We start from the raw sequence: 18,494 nt of genomic DNA on the forward strand, positions 1-18,494 counted from the left end.
TATATAAAATAGTGAACATACAAGAAAAATTGTCTTTTAGTAGTAAGTAAACAAACAAAGGCTCCTAATTAAGCAGCTGACATATGCAGTAACATATTGTGTCATTTTCCATTCCATTATTTTGTCACCATTATTAAGGACAAGTTGTAGAAAATGAATTATTAATCTACTTGTTCATTTACTGTTAATATCTGCTTACTTTCTCTTTTAACATGTTCTATCTACACTTCTGTTAAAATGTACTAATCACTTATTCTTCTATTTGATACTTTACATTAGTTTTGGATGATACCACAAATTTGGGTATCAATCCAATACCAAGTCGTTACGGGAACATACATTGGTCATATTCAAAGTCCTCATGTGTCCAGGGACATATTTCTTGAGTTTACAAACAAAATATCGACTTAATCATAGTAGTATTGACTAGATACGCTCCTGTACTTGGTATCATTACAGTGGATATTAGGTGTAGATCCACCAATGGCCGGTACTTTTCAGAGGCGGTATAGTACCGCATATGATTAATTAGTATCGCGGTACTATACTAATACAACCCTATACTCTATTTGATTTGAATTTGAATTATTATTATTTTTATGATTTTATATTTTTATGTTTGCCTTCTTGTAATTTTCGGTAAAGCACTTTCAATACCTTTGTGCACGGATTGTGCTCTATAAATAAACTAGCCTTACCTGTATATCCCAATTGACTCAAAATATCAGCACAGTCCCGTCACCTGAATTATCATCATTTAATTTTTGTGGATGATTGTGCTTAGTGTCAACATACAATTAACATAATGTCGCCATGTTATGCAAAAAAACCAAAAAAAAAACTCATTACGGTTACTCAAATGCAGAGGTGGGTAGAGTAGCCAGAAATTGTACTCAAGTAAGAGTACTGTTACTTTAGAGATTTATTACTCAAGTAAAAGTAACGAGTAGTCACCCAAATATTTACTTGAGTAAAAGTAAAAAGTATGTTGTGAAAAAACTACTCAAGTACTGAGTAACTGATGAGTAACATACACACTCATATCATATATATATATATATATATATATAGATATATATATATATATATAGATATATATATCTATATATATCTATATATATACTGTATATATATATACATATACATTGATATATACAGTATATAATTTATATGTATTTATTTTGCTGTTTTTGTTTACATGTTAAAGGTGTTTTAATGAATATACATGCATGTTTAACATATAGATTCCTTTCTTTCATGAAGACTAGAATATAAGTTGGTGTATTACCTGATTCTGATGACTTGCATTGATTGTAATCAGACAGTAGTGATGATAACGTCCACGTTTTCAAATGGAGGAGAAGAAAAGTTCCTCCTTTCTGTCTAATACCACATAGTGGTGAATTTTTGGCATCTTATTTTTTCCAGCTTCCATATTCGTTTTTATACACTTTACAAGAAATATATTGGCGTCAAACTCCGTAGCTTGCTAGCTTGTTTGCGCTGGCTTTCGGAGACTCTTGTTTTGAAAGCGCAGGCGCGATGGAGCGGCACTTTTATTGTGAAGACAGGAACGTCCTCATGTGCGGTCAGTCTTTAGGCTTTTGACGGGATGTACGGTTGGAATAAAAAAGTATCTTTTTTCCTTCACACTTTTGATTGATTGATTGGAACTTTTATTATTAGATTGCACAGAACAGTACACATTCCGTACAATTGACCACTAAATGGTAATACCCCCATAAGTTTTTCAACTTGTTTAAGTCAGGTCATGTGACCACCTGGCTCTGTTTGATTGGTCCAACGTCACCAGTGACTGCATCTGATTGGTGGAACGAAGTGAAACGTCACCAGTAAGGCAGGCACTTTGAAGGTCTGTCTGACAGACCAAAACAAACAAAGCGTGCATTAACAGATCGATAAAAATTAGTAGCGAGTAGCGAGCTGAATGTAGATAAAAGTAGCGGAGTAAAAGTAGCGGAGTAAAAGTAGCGGAGTAAAAGTAGCGGAGTAAAAGTAGCGGAGTAAAAGTAGCGTTCCTTCTCTATAAATATACTTAAGTAAAAGTAAAAGTATGTTGCATTAAAACTACTCTTAGAAGTACAATTTATCCCAAAAGTTACTCAAGTAGATGTAACGGAGTAAATGTAGCGCGTTACTACCCACCTCTGCTCAAATGAGTAACTCAAATGAAATATTGTTGCCTTAGATAAGCCAATACAAATTTTAAATAATTCAATATGTGTATTACCAACTTTAAAAGTTGAAAACTGGCATTGATCCAGTGGCATGTTCCCCATGGTAACACAAATCAAAATAAAACGCCAATATGTCATAAAAACATATATAACGCAGGTTTATTATCACTATAAAAATGTACCGATTACATATTCATGCTTTAAATATCCATCTCCCGTGTTTCTGCCATCTTGCTCTCTTTGGGTGGACCTGTGCGGTTGTTAGGGTTGTTGCCATGGCAATGTGAGGCCATACTATTTTCAAGTGTTTACTATGCATGCAGCAGGATTAAGGGTGGCTGTGTTCACTTTTTGGAGTGTTTCTTCCACTGCAGTATGCACGCATACACACACACACACACACACACACACACACACACACACACACACACACACACACACACACACACACACACACACACACACACACACACACACACATTCTTGTATTTGTTACCTTCTTGAGACCTCCAAAAAAATGCTTACCTTTTTAGAACCACCCTTTCTAGATATATAAAGATTAGTATTAACAACATTAATAATATATACATAATAAGAAAATATAAAAAAGCTTGTTGTGGAAAAATGAGTTGGAATTTCACAAGAGAAGGGTCATAATTTCACAAGAAAAACTTAGAATTTTTTCAGTATAATAACAAAAGTCGTAACTTTACTCAACGCAAGTCAACATTTTTTACAAGAAAAACTGAACATTTGTGCAATGTTACGATAAAAGTTGGAATTGTGCTCCATAAGAGTCGCAATTTTACAGGAAAAGCAAAAAATGTTGGCAATTTTATGAAAAGAGTCGTAATTTTACTCGACAAAAGTCACAATTTTATAAAAAAAACTTTAAAATGTTGGCAATGTTATGATAATAATTGGAATTTTACTTGGCAAAATTATGACAAAAGTCATACTTTTACTCAAAAAATGTCACTATTTTACAAGAACAGCAAAAAAATTGGCAACATTGCGATAAAAGTCCGAATTTTATATGACAAATGTCACCATTTTGCAATAAAAAGTAATAATTTTACATAAAAAAGTAATAATTTTACAAGAAAATATTGCAATATTACAGAAACCGAAAGAGTATGAGAATTGTTTCCCAATATTATAAAAAAAGTCAACACATTGTGAGAAAACTACTGCTTTTAGTTATTTTTTTGTTTGTAATTGGTTTTAATCTTCATTATTTACTTCAAGTTACTACAGTATGTCTCTATATACATATCTATTTATTTATTTTAAATACATTTTTTTGTCAAAAGGGTGATGCATTTCAATTTCTTACACACACTTGTTATTTCATATGTTGACCAGAGGGGGAGCATTTTTAAAACCGACACACAGTCAAATTGGAAAAAAATCCCTCCTTTTTGGGACCAGCCTAATTTTGATAGATTTCACCACATTTTCTATTAAATGCAATGGTATTTCGTATTGGGACCATAATTTATGTCCTAACTGGTGCACCGGTCCTCATATGGACGTTTTTTTTTTTTTCCCTTGTTGATGTCTCAAGAAGGGTAGAAATACAAGAACACACACACACACACGCACACACACACGGTGCTACCTAAGGACGTCTGAGAGTAAACATATGTCGTTTATGCCGCAGTAGTCACTTTGTGTGTGTTAATTTTTCATTTCAATGTCACTGCAGAAAGATTAACAATTTATTGACTGTTGCCAAAAGCTGCATTAGGCGCGAGGTACACTCGTACATATTAGTGTGTCTATGAAACACTCTGCAGCTTTTGTTGAAGTGCCCCACATTTGCAGGCTATTAAAGTTATTGATAAGTGAATTAGGTGTGCCGACGGATCGCTCACCTTTCCGACGTAGAGAGGCTCATTCCCCGTGAACTCCTCCAGCACGAAGAACTGGTTCCATACCCAGCTGCGCTTGTGCCTATGGAGGTCCCCCCAGGAGGGTGCACCAGGGTGCAGGGGGGAGTCGGCGTCCCCGGAGCCGCCGCCGGGCCCCGAGCAGCCTCCCTGTCGGATGGGAAGCAGGAGGCCCAAGAGCGCCAGGAGAGCCAGGGCTCGGCGTACGCCTGAGCGGCACCACGCCATCATCTGTGCACCCCCCTTGTCCTCGCTCTGCTCCAAAACTCTCCCCGGCCAGAAGAGGAGAAAAAAAAAAAAAAAGAAAAAAAAAAAGATAAAATGTCAAAACCCCTCCGGGTTTTTTTTTTTGTTTTGTTTTTTTTCTTCAACCACACAGTCCACAAGCTCGTTTCACCACGGTGCAGTCAAGCTCGGCATTCTGCTGCGCGCCCCTGCGTTTTTTTCCCCCGATTGGAGACGAAAAGAGACGTAATTCCTTCCACTCGGGCGCCGGGGAATTGACATTAAGGATGGCTAACAGGGTCAGCGGCGGCCGGGGCGGCTTTCAATGCCGGGGAGTGATAATTGGCACCTATCAGAGCAGAGAAACATAGCAAAACATTAGTCTCATCTTGTCATTATTAGTCTGATGACGTATTCTCACCAAATATCTAACTCAGTGGTTCTTAACCTTGTTTCATATGCGCATTCACCGAACCCTTCTTTTTTTTTCAAATTCAAGACAAAGTTATTATATGTTTTTGGTAGCACTTTAGTATGGGGAACATATTCTAAGTAACAAAGACTTAATTTAGAGTTATTTGGTTAGGGTTAGGGTCCGGGTTAGGGTTAGAGGGTTAGGGCCAGGGTTAGAGGGTTAGGGTTATAATAAGGCCATGCCGAATAAGGCATTAATAAGTACTTAATAATGACTAGTTAAGAGACAATATGTTACTAATTTGCATGTTAATAAGCAACTAATTAATGGTGAATATGTTCCCCATACTAAAGTGTTACCATGTTTTTTTACTGGTGCACAAAATGAACCGTGCATGAACATCACCTTGTTCAAAGAACAAAACCAACACAGTGCATAAACTCACAACAAATTACACACCTGCAAATCAGTGTGACTTCTGCTGTTGCCGTATCAGTAATACGCCGATAGGGAGAAGTTTTTATTTACACGATGAGTCGGGTGTGTCTCGACCTCCGCCGAACCCCTGAGCCCGACTCACCGAACCCCTAGGGTTCGATCGAACCCAGGTTAAGAACCACTGATCTAACTCTTCTACTCCTACTGTGCTGCCTTTAATAGTCTTATTCTGACACTCTTGAAATTTTTCATACAGTCCTACCAAATTCCAACAAATGGTGTTTTTTTTTTCAAATCATCACTGAATTCGGAAGATTGGTTGGAAAACATGAGCATGATCTTTGTGGAGGCACCTTACTAATCGCTTTTATGTCTTTGACCGTTTGTCTAGTGATTATAGAACTATATTTGTACTTCATGTAGGGATAGGTAGCAGGTTTATACAAAACCCAAAACCAGTGAAGTTGGCACATATTTCGTAAATAAAAACAGAATACAATGATTTGCAAATCCTTTTCAACTTATATTCAATTGAATAGACTGCAAAGACAAGATATTTAATGTTGGGTTTTTTTTGCAAATAATCATTAACTTAGAATTTAATGGCAGCAACACATTGCAAAAAAGTTGGCACAGGGGCATTTTTAACACTGTGTTACATAGCCTTTCCTTTTAACAACCCTCAGTAAACGTTTGGGAACTGGGGAGACCAATTTTTAAAGCTTTTCATGTTGAATTATTTGCCATTCTTGCTTGATGTACAGCTTAAGTTGTTCAACAGTCCGGGGTCTACGTTGTGGTATTTTAGGCTTCATAATGCGTCACACATTTTCAATGGGAGACAGGTCTGGACTACAGGCAGGCCAGTCTAGTACCCGCACTCTTTTACTATGAAGCCACGCTGTTATAACACGTGGCTTGGTATTGTCTTGCTGAAATAAGCAGGGGCGTCCATGAAAAAGAAGTTGCTTGTATGGCAACATATGTTGCTTCAAAACCTGTATGTACCTTTCAGCATTAATGGTGCCTTCACAGATGTGTAAGTTACCCATGCCTTAAGTACCAATACACCACCATACCATCACAGATGCTGGCTTTTGAACTGTGCGCTTATAACAAGAGGTTATTTTCCTCTTTGTTCCGGAGGACACAACGTCCATATTTCCCCCCAAAAATTTAAATGTGGACTCGTCAGACCACAGAACACTTTTCCACTTTGCATCAGTCCATCTTAGATGAGCTCGGGCCCAGCAAAGAAGGCGGCGTTTCTGGGTGTTGTTGATAAATGGCTTTGGCTTAGCATAGTAGAGTTTTAACTTGCACTTACAGATGTAGCGACCAACTGTAGTTACTGACAGTGGTTTTCTGAAGTGTTCCTGAGCCCATGTGGTGATATCCTTTACACACTGATGTCGCTTTTTGATGCAGTACCGCCTGAGGGATTGAAGATCACAGGCATTCAAAGTTGGTTTTCAGCCTTGCCGTGATTTCTCCAGATTCTCTGAACCTTTTGATGATTTTACGGACGGTAGATGGTGAAATCCCTAAATTCCTTGCAATAGCTCGTTGAGAAATGTTGTTCTTAAACAATTTGCTCACGCATTTGTTGACAAAGTGGTGACCCTCGCCCCATCCTTGTTTGACTGAGCATTTCATGGAAGCTGCTTTTATACCCAATCATGGCACCCACCTGTTCCCAAGTAGCCTGTTCACCTGTGGGATGTTCCACATAAATGTTTGATGAGCATTCCTCAACTTTCTCCGTCTTTTTTGCCACTTGAGCCAGCTTTTTTTGAAATCGTTGCAGGCATCAAACTCCAAATGAGCTAATATTTGCAAAAAAGAATTACATTTTCCAGTCTGAACATTAAATATCTTGTCTTTGCAGTCTATTCAATTGAATATAGGTTGAAAAGGATTTGCAAATCATTGTATTCTGTTTTTATTTACCATTTACACAACGTGCCAACTTCACTGGTTTTGGGGTTTGTAGTACTGCTAGATACAAATTCTCGTAAAATCAAACAGTGCCATATTTCAATATGTGTAAACTGGCACCGACTCAAGCACTTGGCTTTGAAACAAGCAGTCAAGCACTGGCAGCGGACTAAGCCAGACTGCCTCGAGGTCAGCGTTTCTTCACCACGTGGCCCACTGTTGGTCCACAAGTGGCCCCGAGAGGGCCGTCAACAAATATCTGTTTCTCAGCTGTGGTCCGCATCGGCACTCAGTTGTAATACACAGACGGTGCTCAAACGTAAGGCAGGGTTCTTCTTTTCAAAATGTGCTAGCTCGAGGCTAATTCACATTGGATTTAACAAGGACATGCTAAAGATTACCATTAGCAATTTTACATGGCAATTTCAACACCTCCAAATTTGGTCGTCAAAACTACAACAAAGACGCATGTTACAATCTAACAGCTGGTGTGTAATAAGTACAATACTTGCAGTATAAACATTTTGTAAGACTCAACAAAAGAAAAGAAAACTTCCTGATTAGGGCAACACAACATAGCCCATACACTACTGCCCTCTAATGTTTTGCACTTGCAACTACATGCAAAGTCTACCATATAATACTTGCAAATGAGACAAAAACTGGACAGCACAGCTATGTGTTAAAAAATGTTGAATAAAAAATGAGATGTTGAGGTATCGGAAATTGATACCATATCGATTCAAATGTGAAAGGTACCCATCCCAAATTATATGCATAGTAGCATGTCTTATGGAGTATTTGGACCACAACCCAAAGGTGGCACCACCACTAACGTCATTTATAGTCAAGGGGAAAAAAGAGAAGAGTCTAACAAGGGCATGCCAAGGCAACAAGTGGCGCTGTAATCCATAATTGTCAGTTTTAGCAAATGAGAAGTTTGAAGAATGTCATATGAAAGTCTTTTTTTGTAAAAAAAAAAAAAAAAAAAAAACAGGACAGAAATTAATACACAACAATAAATAAAGCACACCCTGCTACCCCAAAAGGGACAAGCGGTAGACAATGGATTGATGGATGGAATCTCAGTTTTTTTATGTTTTTCACCAAGTACCACCTCAGAAACCACTTAGCTCTCCAAGTACCACCATAATGACCAACATTAAAACACAGTAGTGTAGAAGGCCCAAGTATTCATTAAAAACAAGGCAGATGTGTTATTTAACAAGTATATTCAATATTTTAGACACAGTAACATTACACAAAAATTGAACGGTAACACTGTGTTTGAACATTTAAATTATTTGGGGTACCGCTAGATAAGGGCTGTCACACTCATTTTAGCTCAAGGGCCGCATGGTGGAAAATCTGTGCACACGCGGGCCGGACTATTAAAATCATGGCATTAAAAGTACACAATAAAGACAACTTAAAATTGTTTTCTTTGTCTTACTTTGGCCAAAAATAGAATGAACACATTTTGAAAATATGACAAAAAAAATATTGAAAAAAATACCGGCAGCAGTAAAGTTTAGATCCATGAAAGAAAGAAGAAAGTGAATGAATGTTTATAACTGAATAAATGTACATATGCATTAACATTTTTTTTCTTTTGTATTATTTTTTTTAATGAATTAATTAACGTTTATTGACAACCTTTTCCCAAAACACAATACAGAATGTGATGTTGTGGTTACAGAGGGGAGGTGACGGCAACTGACACCAGAGGGCGGTAATGTTCAATAATTGATTATATATATAGTCAATATATATAATAATAAAACAATAATATTATAAACTAAGGGAATGGAGTGTGAACTAGATCCAAGAGTGTGTATGGTGTAAGTCTATGTGGAGTATTTAACTGGAGGGTTTTATTGTAAATGTTGGTGAGAGCGAAGGAACACGGAAGTCCATGGGACAGGCAGGTGATCCGGGCGAGAGAGAAGCGTCAGAGTCCGAGTCCATGCGAGGGGGTCGAGATCCGGGAAGGCAGTCGAGATCCAGGAGGCAGTCCGGGAAGCAGGGGAACGACGACGAGGAATGACGAGACACATAGCAACGTCAAACACGGGAACGATGGTTATACGCCAAAAGAAGACTATATTCCGGCGCCAGCATGCCAGGTTGTGCAGGCTTATGAAGGCAGCTTGATCATTACAGGCAGGTGCGCTGATTGCCGGTGAATGATTGCAGCTGGCGGCTGCTGTGGGGCGGAGACGCACGCGACGCGTCCCTGGATGTGCACAGCCGTGGGCGTGTCCCGAGGTGCAAGGATGACATGTGAGATGTAACAGGATAATGCATACATTTATCATTTGTTTTCAAAACGGTTACAAAAAAATGGGACCCCAAAAATTGACTGTGCGACCCCATTTTTATGACTTGATGGGACCTCATTTTGAAAATTCCTAGCGCCAACACTGATGGAATATTGGTGCGTGCAAAACAACAGCAGGCGGCTGTGGCCTGCGGGCCGGTTCTAATACTAATCAAATATCATCCCGGGGGCCATAGATAATTCAGATCCGACCCGCGGCCCTTGACTTTGACACCCCTGCGCTAGATGGAGCCCGCGTACAACAGTTTGAGAACCACCGGTTTAGAAGAATATTATTATTTATTAGAATATTATTTTTTACAAAAATAATATTCCACAGGAGTAAAGTGAAAGTTATTACTGTGAGTATTTTGTGTAATACCAAATAGTGACTTTCTGCTTCCAAAGGACCAAAAGGCCTCTGCTTCAGTCTCTTATAATGGCAAGTTTTGTACTGTACTACTCCACGTACTGTACTACTCCTCCGGGCTAAATATTACAAAAAACCCTGGCTTCCGGTGACAGGCACCATGCGCATTGACTGACTCCCTGTAGCTTCTTTTTTGGAACTACCTCAGGTTGAAAAATGGTCCCAAGAAGAATGTTGTAGATTTTTTGAGATTAAAAGAAAAAAGCGCATCATTTTTCCAGGGGAAAAAAAATAATCTGAAAAAGAGGCGTTCTGTTACTGGGGGCCAGTGTTGGGTTAGTTACTGAAAACCAGTAACAAGTTACAGTTACTAGTTACTTTATTTCAAAAGTAACTCAGTTACTAACTCAGTTACTTACACCAAAAAGTAATGCGCTACTGTGAAAAGTAACTATTTAGTTACTTCTTCTACTTTTTTTTTTAAAGCTCCCATTAATGCCCTTTTAGCCTTCATTTCAGTACTGTTATTGCACTGGAGAATAATACAATCCGTTGATCAACTTGACATACATTTGCATCACTGAACTCTGCTAAGCAATGTGCTCTACATACAACACACAAAGACAAAGATATATTTCAAAGGGCCAATTTATTTCAGGCCAGAACAAATTGACAAAACTATTTTAAATAGCTGCAACATAACATACATAAGTAACAAACAGCATAATAACACTAACACTAACACTAACCACGTTAAACCCAGATTCCGAACTAACAAAGGTCTTAACTCATTCTCTTTCTATGCCACTTCAATATGGAATGCACTCCCAACAGGTGTAAAAGAAAGGGCATCTCTATCCTCCTTCAAAACCGCACTAAAAGAACATCTCCAGGCAACTACAACCCTAAACTAACACCCTCCCTTCCACATAATACCTCTTCGGATTGTAAATAATCAAATGTAGACACTTTTTCTTATACTTTCTGATCTCTCTCTCTCTGTGTCCACTACTTGCTATACATATCCTACCAAGTCAGTCCTACACTGTTTCAATGTCCATTTCTCTGATGATGCAATTGTTGATGACTGAAGTGTTGATACCAACCAAACCTAACCCCCTCCCACCCCCCCTCCATATCCCACACCCTGGATTGTAAATAATGTAAATAATTCAATGTATACACCCTGATGATTATCTTGTGTGATGACTGTATTATGATGATAGTATATATTTGATAGTATATATCTGTATCATGAATCAATTTAAGTGGACCCCGACTTAAACAAGTTAAAAAACTTATTTGGGTGTTACCATTTAGTGGTCAATTGTACGGAATCTACTAATAAAAGTTTCAATCAATCAATCAATCAACAACATAGCTGTAAAGCTGGCTTCACCTAAGGAAGGCACACGTGACATACACAGAGCCTAACCATGCAGATTTGAATTGTTGTTTTGGGCAGTAGACGGGATCTTTGATCCAAGACACAACTTACATTTAACTAAAATGTTCTTTTCTTTGTGCTCGACAAAAGAAAAGAAGTGAGAATATCTCATACTTGCCAACCCTCCCGAATTTCAGTGCCTCTCCCTGGGACAACCATTCTCCAAATTTCTCCCGATTTCCAGCCGGACTTAAGGCACGCCCCCTCCCGGTCCGTGCGGATCTGAGTGGGGACAGCCTGTCGTCACGTCCGCTTGGCCAACCAAAAAGTAACCACAGAACACTATAGTGTTCTGTGGTTACTTTTTGGTTGGCCAACGGTTTACGTTGTATTGAGCACCCCCCTCCCCTCTCCTCCCCTTCCCACACCCACACGCACACACACAGAGAGCGCAGAGGAAGAATCAGAAGCATGTCTCTGCTACGCTGCAATAAAACACACTCAGATCCTCAGTTTCTAGCCGATACTACATAAAAAATAACGCAAAATAACGCAGTAACGCATCACGTAGTAACGGTAACTGAGTTACTGAATATAAAAAATAACGCGTTAGATTACTAGTTACCGCCGAAACTACCGGCGTTACAGTAACGCGTTACTTTGTAACGCGTTAGTCCCAACACTGCTGGGGGCGGGGGGTCACCTGAGGTCGCCATGCTAACGAGCGCCCAGCAGCAGCAACAACTACAAAGGCCGGTCAGCTGACTCCAATTATCATGGTTTCACCTCAGCAAGGTCATCATTGTGTCACATGTCATGGCCACACTGGGTCACGTGACCCGCGTGGGGCCAAATTAAAAATAAATCTGAGCCATCAGCAGGACTCGCCGACCTCCACCCGGACACTGCGCTTTCCCACCTCGCGTGTGGCGTAGGAGGAAGAACATCGCCGGCGACCAAAGAGGAGGAGGATGGGGGGGGGGCATTAAGAAGGCCCAGCGAAGACAGGGGTCCTGGTGGTGGAGAAATGCCACGTAAACGACGGGGGACGGGAGGGGGGGGGGGTCGAGCGAGAGGAGACATCAGGAGGCGGGGAGCGCACACAACATCGTGTCCTTAAACGCCTCACTTTGCCACTCGCCCGTGTGGTTGTAAAATGTCCACTCGGACTCTGTGTGTGTCTGCACACTCTGCAGCCGCATGACAATTTCAATGGCGCGGGTGGAAAAGTGGAGCAGAGGTGGCTGCAGGGCAACAGGAGGGTCCAAGGTATGTCGTGGAGGATGGGCACGCACACACACACACACACACACACACACAAACACACACACACACAAATGATGGTTGATGAGGAGCCACTGAGGAAATGCGTGGCAAACAAAAGGCGCTAATGTGACAAGTGTCTGTCCCGCCTTGCCGCCGCTCCTCTTTTGCTGTGTCAAGTGATTGGCGCTAAGCAGGGTGTGAGATAGCTTGCATACTCCACAGCAAACGCACAAAGCAAACACATACCCCTCATGGTCGGCTGGGGGGTTGGAATGGAGAGAGGCCGGCCTAAAAGTCTTCTGGGAAAATTTGATTTGGGAGGCCCTCGTTGTACGAACTTTCCCGGTTTACGAACGGTGCTTATCAAGTCAGCGGAGCTACTTTATGTGGCTTTTAAGTGTTGTTTTTTTTAAAGCCTTTTTACAATATTAGAGCTGAGAAAGCAATGGACAAGCGGTGCGTGGTTTGAAACATTCAGGTAAGTATCCGCAGCGTTGTCGACACTGCCTTTCCCTCGTCCCCGTACCTCCCGCTGCACGCCAAGAAGATGAACTGACAAAGTAAAGTGGATATTTGTCTTATCCCTAATCATTGTCGTGACCTGGCCGTTGAAGTTTACAGCACCAGTAGAGTGGGAAAACAAGTTGCCTCTATATTGAAGCTATCTCCACATATACACTATAGTATTTGGCCACCTGCTTTGACTCACATATGAACTTGAAGTGCCATCCCATTCCTAACCCATAGGGTTCGATATGATGTCGGTCCACCTTTTGCAGCTATTACAGCTTCAACTCTTCTGGGAAGGCTGTCCACAAGGTTGCGGAGTGTGTTTATAGGAATTTCCCACCATTCTTCCAAAAGCGCATTGGTGAGGTTGGTCGAGAAGGCCTGGCTCTCGGTCTCCGTTCTAATTCATCCCAAAGGTGTTCTATCGGGTTCAGGTCAGGACTCTGTGCAGGCCAGTCAAGTTCATCCACACCATGTCTTTATGGACCTTGCTTTGTGCACTGGTGCACGGTCATGTTGGAAGAGGAAGGGGCCCGCTCCAAACTGTTCCCACAAAGTTGGGAGCATGGAATTATACAAAATGTTTTGGTATCCTGGTGCATTCAAAGTTCCTTACACTGGAACTAAGTGGCCAAGCCCAACTCCTGAAAAACCAACCCCATACCATAATTCCTCCTCCACCAGATTTCCCACTCGGCACAATGCAGTCCGAAATGTAGCGTTCTCCTGGCAACCTCCAAACCCAGACTCGTCCATCAGATCGCCAGATGGAAAAGCATGATTAATCACTCCAGAGAACGCGTCTCCACTGCTCTAGAGTCCAGTGGCGACGTGCTTTACACCACTGCATCCGACGCTTTGCATTGGACTTGGTGGCATATGGCTTAGATGCAGCTGCTCTGCCATGGAAACCCATTCCATGAAGCTCTGTGCGTACTGTACGTGGGTTAATTGGAAGGTCACATGAAGTTTGGAGCCCTGTAGCAACTGACTGTGCAGAAAGTCTTTGCACTATGCGCTTCAGCATCCGCTGACCCCTCTCTGTCAGTTTACGTGGCCTAACACTTGGTGGCTGAGTTGCTGTTGTTCCCAAACTCTTCCATTTTCTTATAATAAAGCCGACAGTTGACTTTGGAATATTTAGGAGCGAGGAAATTTCACGACTGGATTTGTTGCACAGGTGGCATCCTATGACAGTTCCACGCTGGAAATCACTGAGCTCCTGAGAGCGGCCCATTCTTTCACAAATGTTTGTAGAAACAATCTCCATGCCTAAGTGCTTGATTTTAAACACCTGTGGCCTGGTCAAGTGATTAGGACACCTGATTCTCATCATTTGGATGGGTGGCTAAATACGTTTGGCAATATAGTGTGTATATATATATCGAGCACTATTTTTTGGATAACCTTATTAAGACATATACTCCGCTCCAAATTGACATTTGTTGAGCACTGTACGACGATCAGAAATGGAAAAATTCAACATCGACTACTCCACGAAGAACATTCCCATACCCGCGCAGAATGACTACAAGCTAAGGCTCATAGAAAAGACGGAACACTTCCTAAGAAGGATGCGGTGGAAAGCACATTTTTTCCTCCACCCTGAAACAAAAGGAACGCAAAAGAAAACTTACGGATTAAAATCTACCAAGAACCCACCCACAGTTGAGGAACTAAAGGATTTTGAGAACGACATGCTCAAAATGATACAATCAGTCAAATTCAAGCCAATCCGCAACCCACTCCTCACCAAGCTGAAAAATGACAAGGAGCGCATCAAGAAAGTAAACAACCTCATCATAGCTGCCGATAAAACCACAAACTTCTACAGAATGGACATACCAGAACATCACACCTTACTGGACAGAAGCATCACCAAATCATACAAAAAAGCACAACCCAACACCTTACAGAACATCCACCTGGAAAATAAAAGGATCGCGGCTGAACTGGACATTGAGGACAGGGTGGACGCCACAGCCAACAAGGAAGCCTTCATCACATTGAAGGACCACAAACCCAACTTCGCAAATAACCCAACATGCCGACTAATAATCCCAACTAAATCTGAAATAGGAAAAATCAGCAAAATAATCCTGGACAGAGTCAACACAAAAATCAAGGACAAAACACCACTCAACCAATGGAGAAATACAGCAGCAGTAATCAAATGGTTCAACAACATCCAAGACAAACAACAGCACAACTTTATCTCCTTTGATATCGAAGAATTTTACCCTTCCATCACGCAAGACCTACTGACTCAAGCACTAGACTTCGCCTCAGACTACGACTCAATCACAGGCAACGAAAGAAACATCATCATCCACGCAAAAAACTCCATTCTCATCCACAACAGTACACCATGACAAAAAAAGAACAATGCAACATTTGACGTCACTATGGGAAGTTTTGACGGAGCAGAAACGTGTGAACTCGTTGGGAGTTTCCTCCTCTCCCAGCTCGCCAGCCTCAATCTGAACCTTGGTATTTACCGTGATGACGGACTGGCAGTGTGTCGCGCCTCGCCAAGGAGCAGCGAGAATACCAAGAAGCGCATATGCCAAATTTTCAAAGAGAACGGCCTACGGATCACGATTGAAGCCAACAAGCAAACCGTCAACTTCCTTGACGTCACTTTCAACTTGAGAAATAACAGCTACCAACCATTCACGAAACCCAACACAACACTCCAATACGTGCACCATGACAGCAACCACCCACCCACCACCACGAAAAGAATACCTACCGGAATTAATAAAAGGCTATTGATGCTGTCATCTAGCAAAGCTGAATTTGACCAAGCAACCCCCCCGTACCAAAAAGCCCTTGATGAAAGCGGATACAATTTCACCCTCACCTATGAACCCACGCCAGGAAACCAACCGAAAAAGAACAGAAAACGAAACGACATCATCTGGTACAACCTCCCATACAGCAAAAACGTCTCAACTAACTTTGGACACAAATTCCTCAATCTGATTGACAAACACTTTCCCAAAGACAACACCCTAAGAAAAGTATTCAACAAGAACAACATTAAATTGAGCTACAGCTGTATGAACAATATACGACAAATCATCTCAAACCACAACAAAACAATTGCAAATGAGCCGTCGGCCCCCGGACAGAGCGACTCCAAAACCAACAAAGGTTGCAACTGTCGAAAGACCCCTGATTGCCCTCTCAACGGGGGGTGCTTACAAACATCAGTTGTCTACCAATCTAAGGTAACACGCAAGGACATTAACACATCCGACACATATGTAGGATTAACTGAGGGAGAGTTCAAAACCAGATGGAACAATCACAAGGCTTCTTTCAGGAACCAAAACCTGCGGAATACCACAGAACTCAGCAAACACATTTGGGACCTCAAAGACAATAATGTTGAATATTCAATAACATGGCAAATTCTTGCATCCAGCACACCTTACAATAGTGGTAATAAAAGATGCAACCTATGCTTGAAAGAAAAACTGTTTATTATTTACCGTCCAGACCTGTCATCCCTCAACAAGCGCAGCAAAATTGTAACAGCATGCCGCCATATATATGTATATATATATGTATATATATATATATATATATATATATATATATATATATATATATATATATATATATATATATATATATATATATATATATATATATATATATATATATATATATATATATATATATATATATATATATATATATATGTATGTGTGGGAAAAAAAATCACAAGACTATTTCATCTCTACAGGCCTGTTTCATGAGGGGGGGGTTCCCTCAATCATCAGGAGATTTTAATGGGAGCATTCACATACCATGGATTATATAGGGCACAGAGTGGGTGGGTACAGGCTGGTGTAGGGGCGTGGTGATTGGCTCATGTGTTACCTAGGAGGTGTTTCCGTCTGTGGCGGCATGCTGTTACAATTTCGCTGCGCTTGTTGAGGGATGACAGGTCTGGACGGTAAATAATAAACAGTTTCTCTTTCAAGCATAGGTTGCATCTTTTATTACCACTATTGTAAGGTGTGCTGGATGCAAGAATTTGCCATGTTATTGAATATTCAACATTATTGTCTTTGAGGTCCCAAATGTGTTTGCTGAGTTCTGTGGTATTCCGCAGGTTTTGGTTCCTGAAAGAAGCCTTGTGATTGTTCCATCTGGTTTTGAACTCTCCCTCGGTTAATCCTACATATGTGTCGGATGTGTTAATGTCCTTGCGTGTTACCTTAGATTGGTAGACAACTGATGTTTGTAAGCACCCAATCAGGTTTCTTTCGACAGTTGCAGCCTTTGTTGGTTTTGGAGTCGCTCTGTCCGGGGGCCGACGGCAGATTTGCAATTGTTTTGTTGGGGCACCCCCATCTCAACGGGGGGTGCTTACAAACATCAGTTGTCTACCAATCTAAGGTAACACGCAAGGACATTAACACATCCGACACATATGTAGGATTAACCGAGGGAGAGTTCAAAACCAGATGGAACAATCACAAGGCTTCTTTCAGGAACCAAAACCTGCGGAATACCACAGAACTCAGCAAACACATTTGGGACCTCAAAGACAATAATGTTGAATATTCAATAACATGGCAAATTCTTGCATCCAGCACACCTTACAATAGTGGTAATAAAAGATGCAACCTATGCTTGAAAGAGAAACTGTTTATTATTTACCGTCCAGACCTGTCATCCCTCAACAAGCGCAGCGAAATTGTAACAGCATGCCGCCACAGACGGAAACACCTCCTAGGTAACACATGAGCCAATCACCACGCCCCTACGCCAGCCTGTACCCACCCACTCTGTGCCCTATATAAACCATGGTATGTGAATGCTCCCATTAAAATCTCCTGATGATTGAGGGAACCCCCCCTCATGAAACAGGCCTGTAGAGATGAAATAGTCTTGTGATTTTTTTTCCCACACATACATATATTGCGCTCTACTACGGTATCGAGCACTATTTTTTGGATAACCTTATTAAGACATATATATATATATATATATATATATATATATATATATATATATATCTCTTCCTGTTTTTAAATCTCTCTTAAAAACATACTTTTATTCCATGGCTTTTAACACTGAGTGATATCCATCCTGCAATGGCGCCCCATAATACACCTGCTGTGATCCTGTTTTTATGTTTTTATGTTTTTATTAATTCTATTTTAATTATTTATTTTTTATCGTGTTCTGTTTGTGTTGTGTTGTGTTTGCTCGGTACTCGTTTTATCTTTTAACCTGTTCATTGTACAGCACTTTGGCTACCCCTGTGGTAAATTTTAAATGTGCTTTATAAATAAAGTTGATTTGATTTGATTTGATTTATATATATATATAAAAATAAATGTGTGAAAGCACTGTTTATGTATATATATATATATGTATACATCTATATACATACATATATGTCTATGTACATATATACACATAAATACGTATCTGTACATATATGTGTATATATACACACAATATATAAATGATAAATGGGTTGTACTTGTATAGCGCTTTTCTACCTTCAAG

General features: G+C 40.5%; 1 protein-coding gene across 1 annotated transcript in view; it reads right to left on the bottom strand.

Moving 5' to 3' along the window:
- cdh7a (cadherin 7a) overlaps positions 1-18,494 on the bottom strand; it is a 340,872-nt gene that overhangs the window by 304,582 nt on the left and 17,796 nt on the right. Inside the window, exon 4 of the mRNA XM_061965236.1 lies at positions 4,076-4,664. Within this exon, the coding sequence (XP_061821220.1) occupies positions 4,076-4,321 (246 nt within the window). The 5' untranslated portion in view covers positions 4,322-4,664. The remainder of the gene's footprint in view (positions 1-4,075; positions 4,665-18,494) is intronic.

Source organism: Nerophis lumbriciformis, linkage group LG07 (genome assembly GCF_033978685.3).
Source record: "Nerophis lumbriciformis linkage group LG07, RoL_Nlum_v2.1, whole genome shotgun sequence".
In the NCBI taxonomy this organism is placed as follows: Eukaryota; Metazoa; Chordata; class Actinopteri; order Syngnathiformes; family Syngnathidae; genus Nerophis; species Nerophis lumbriciformis.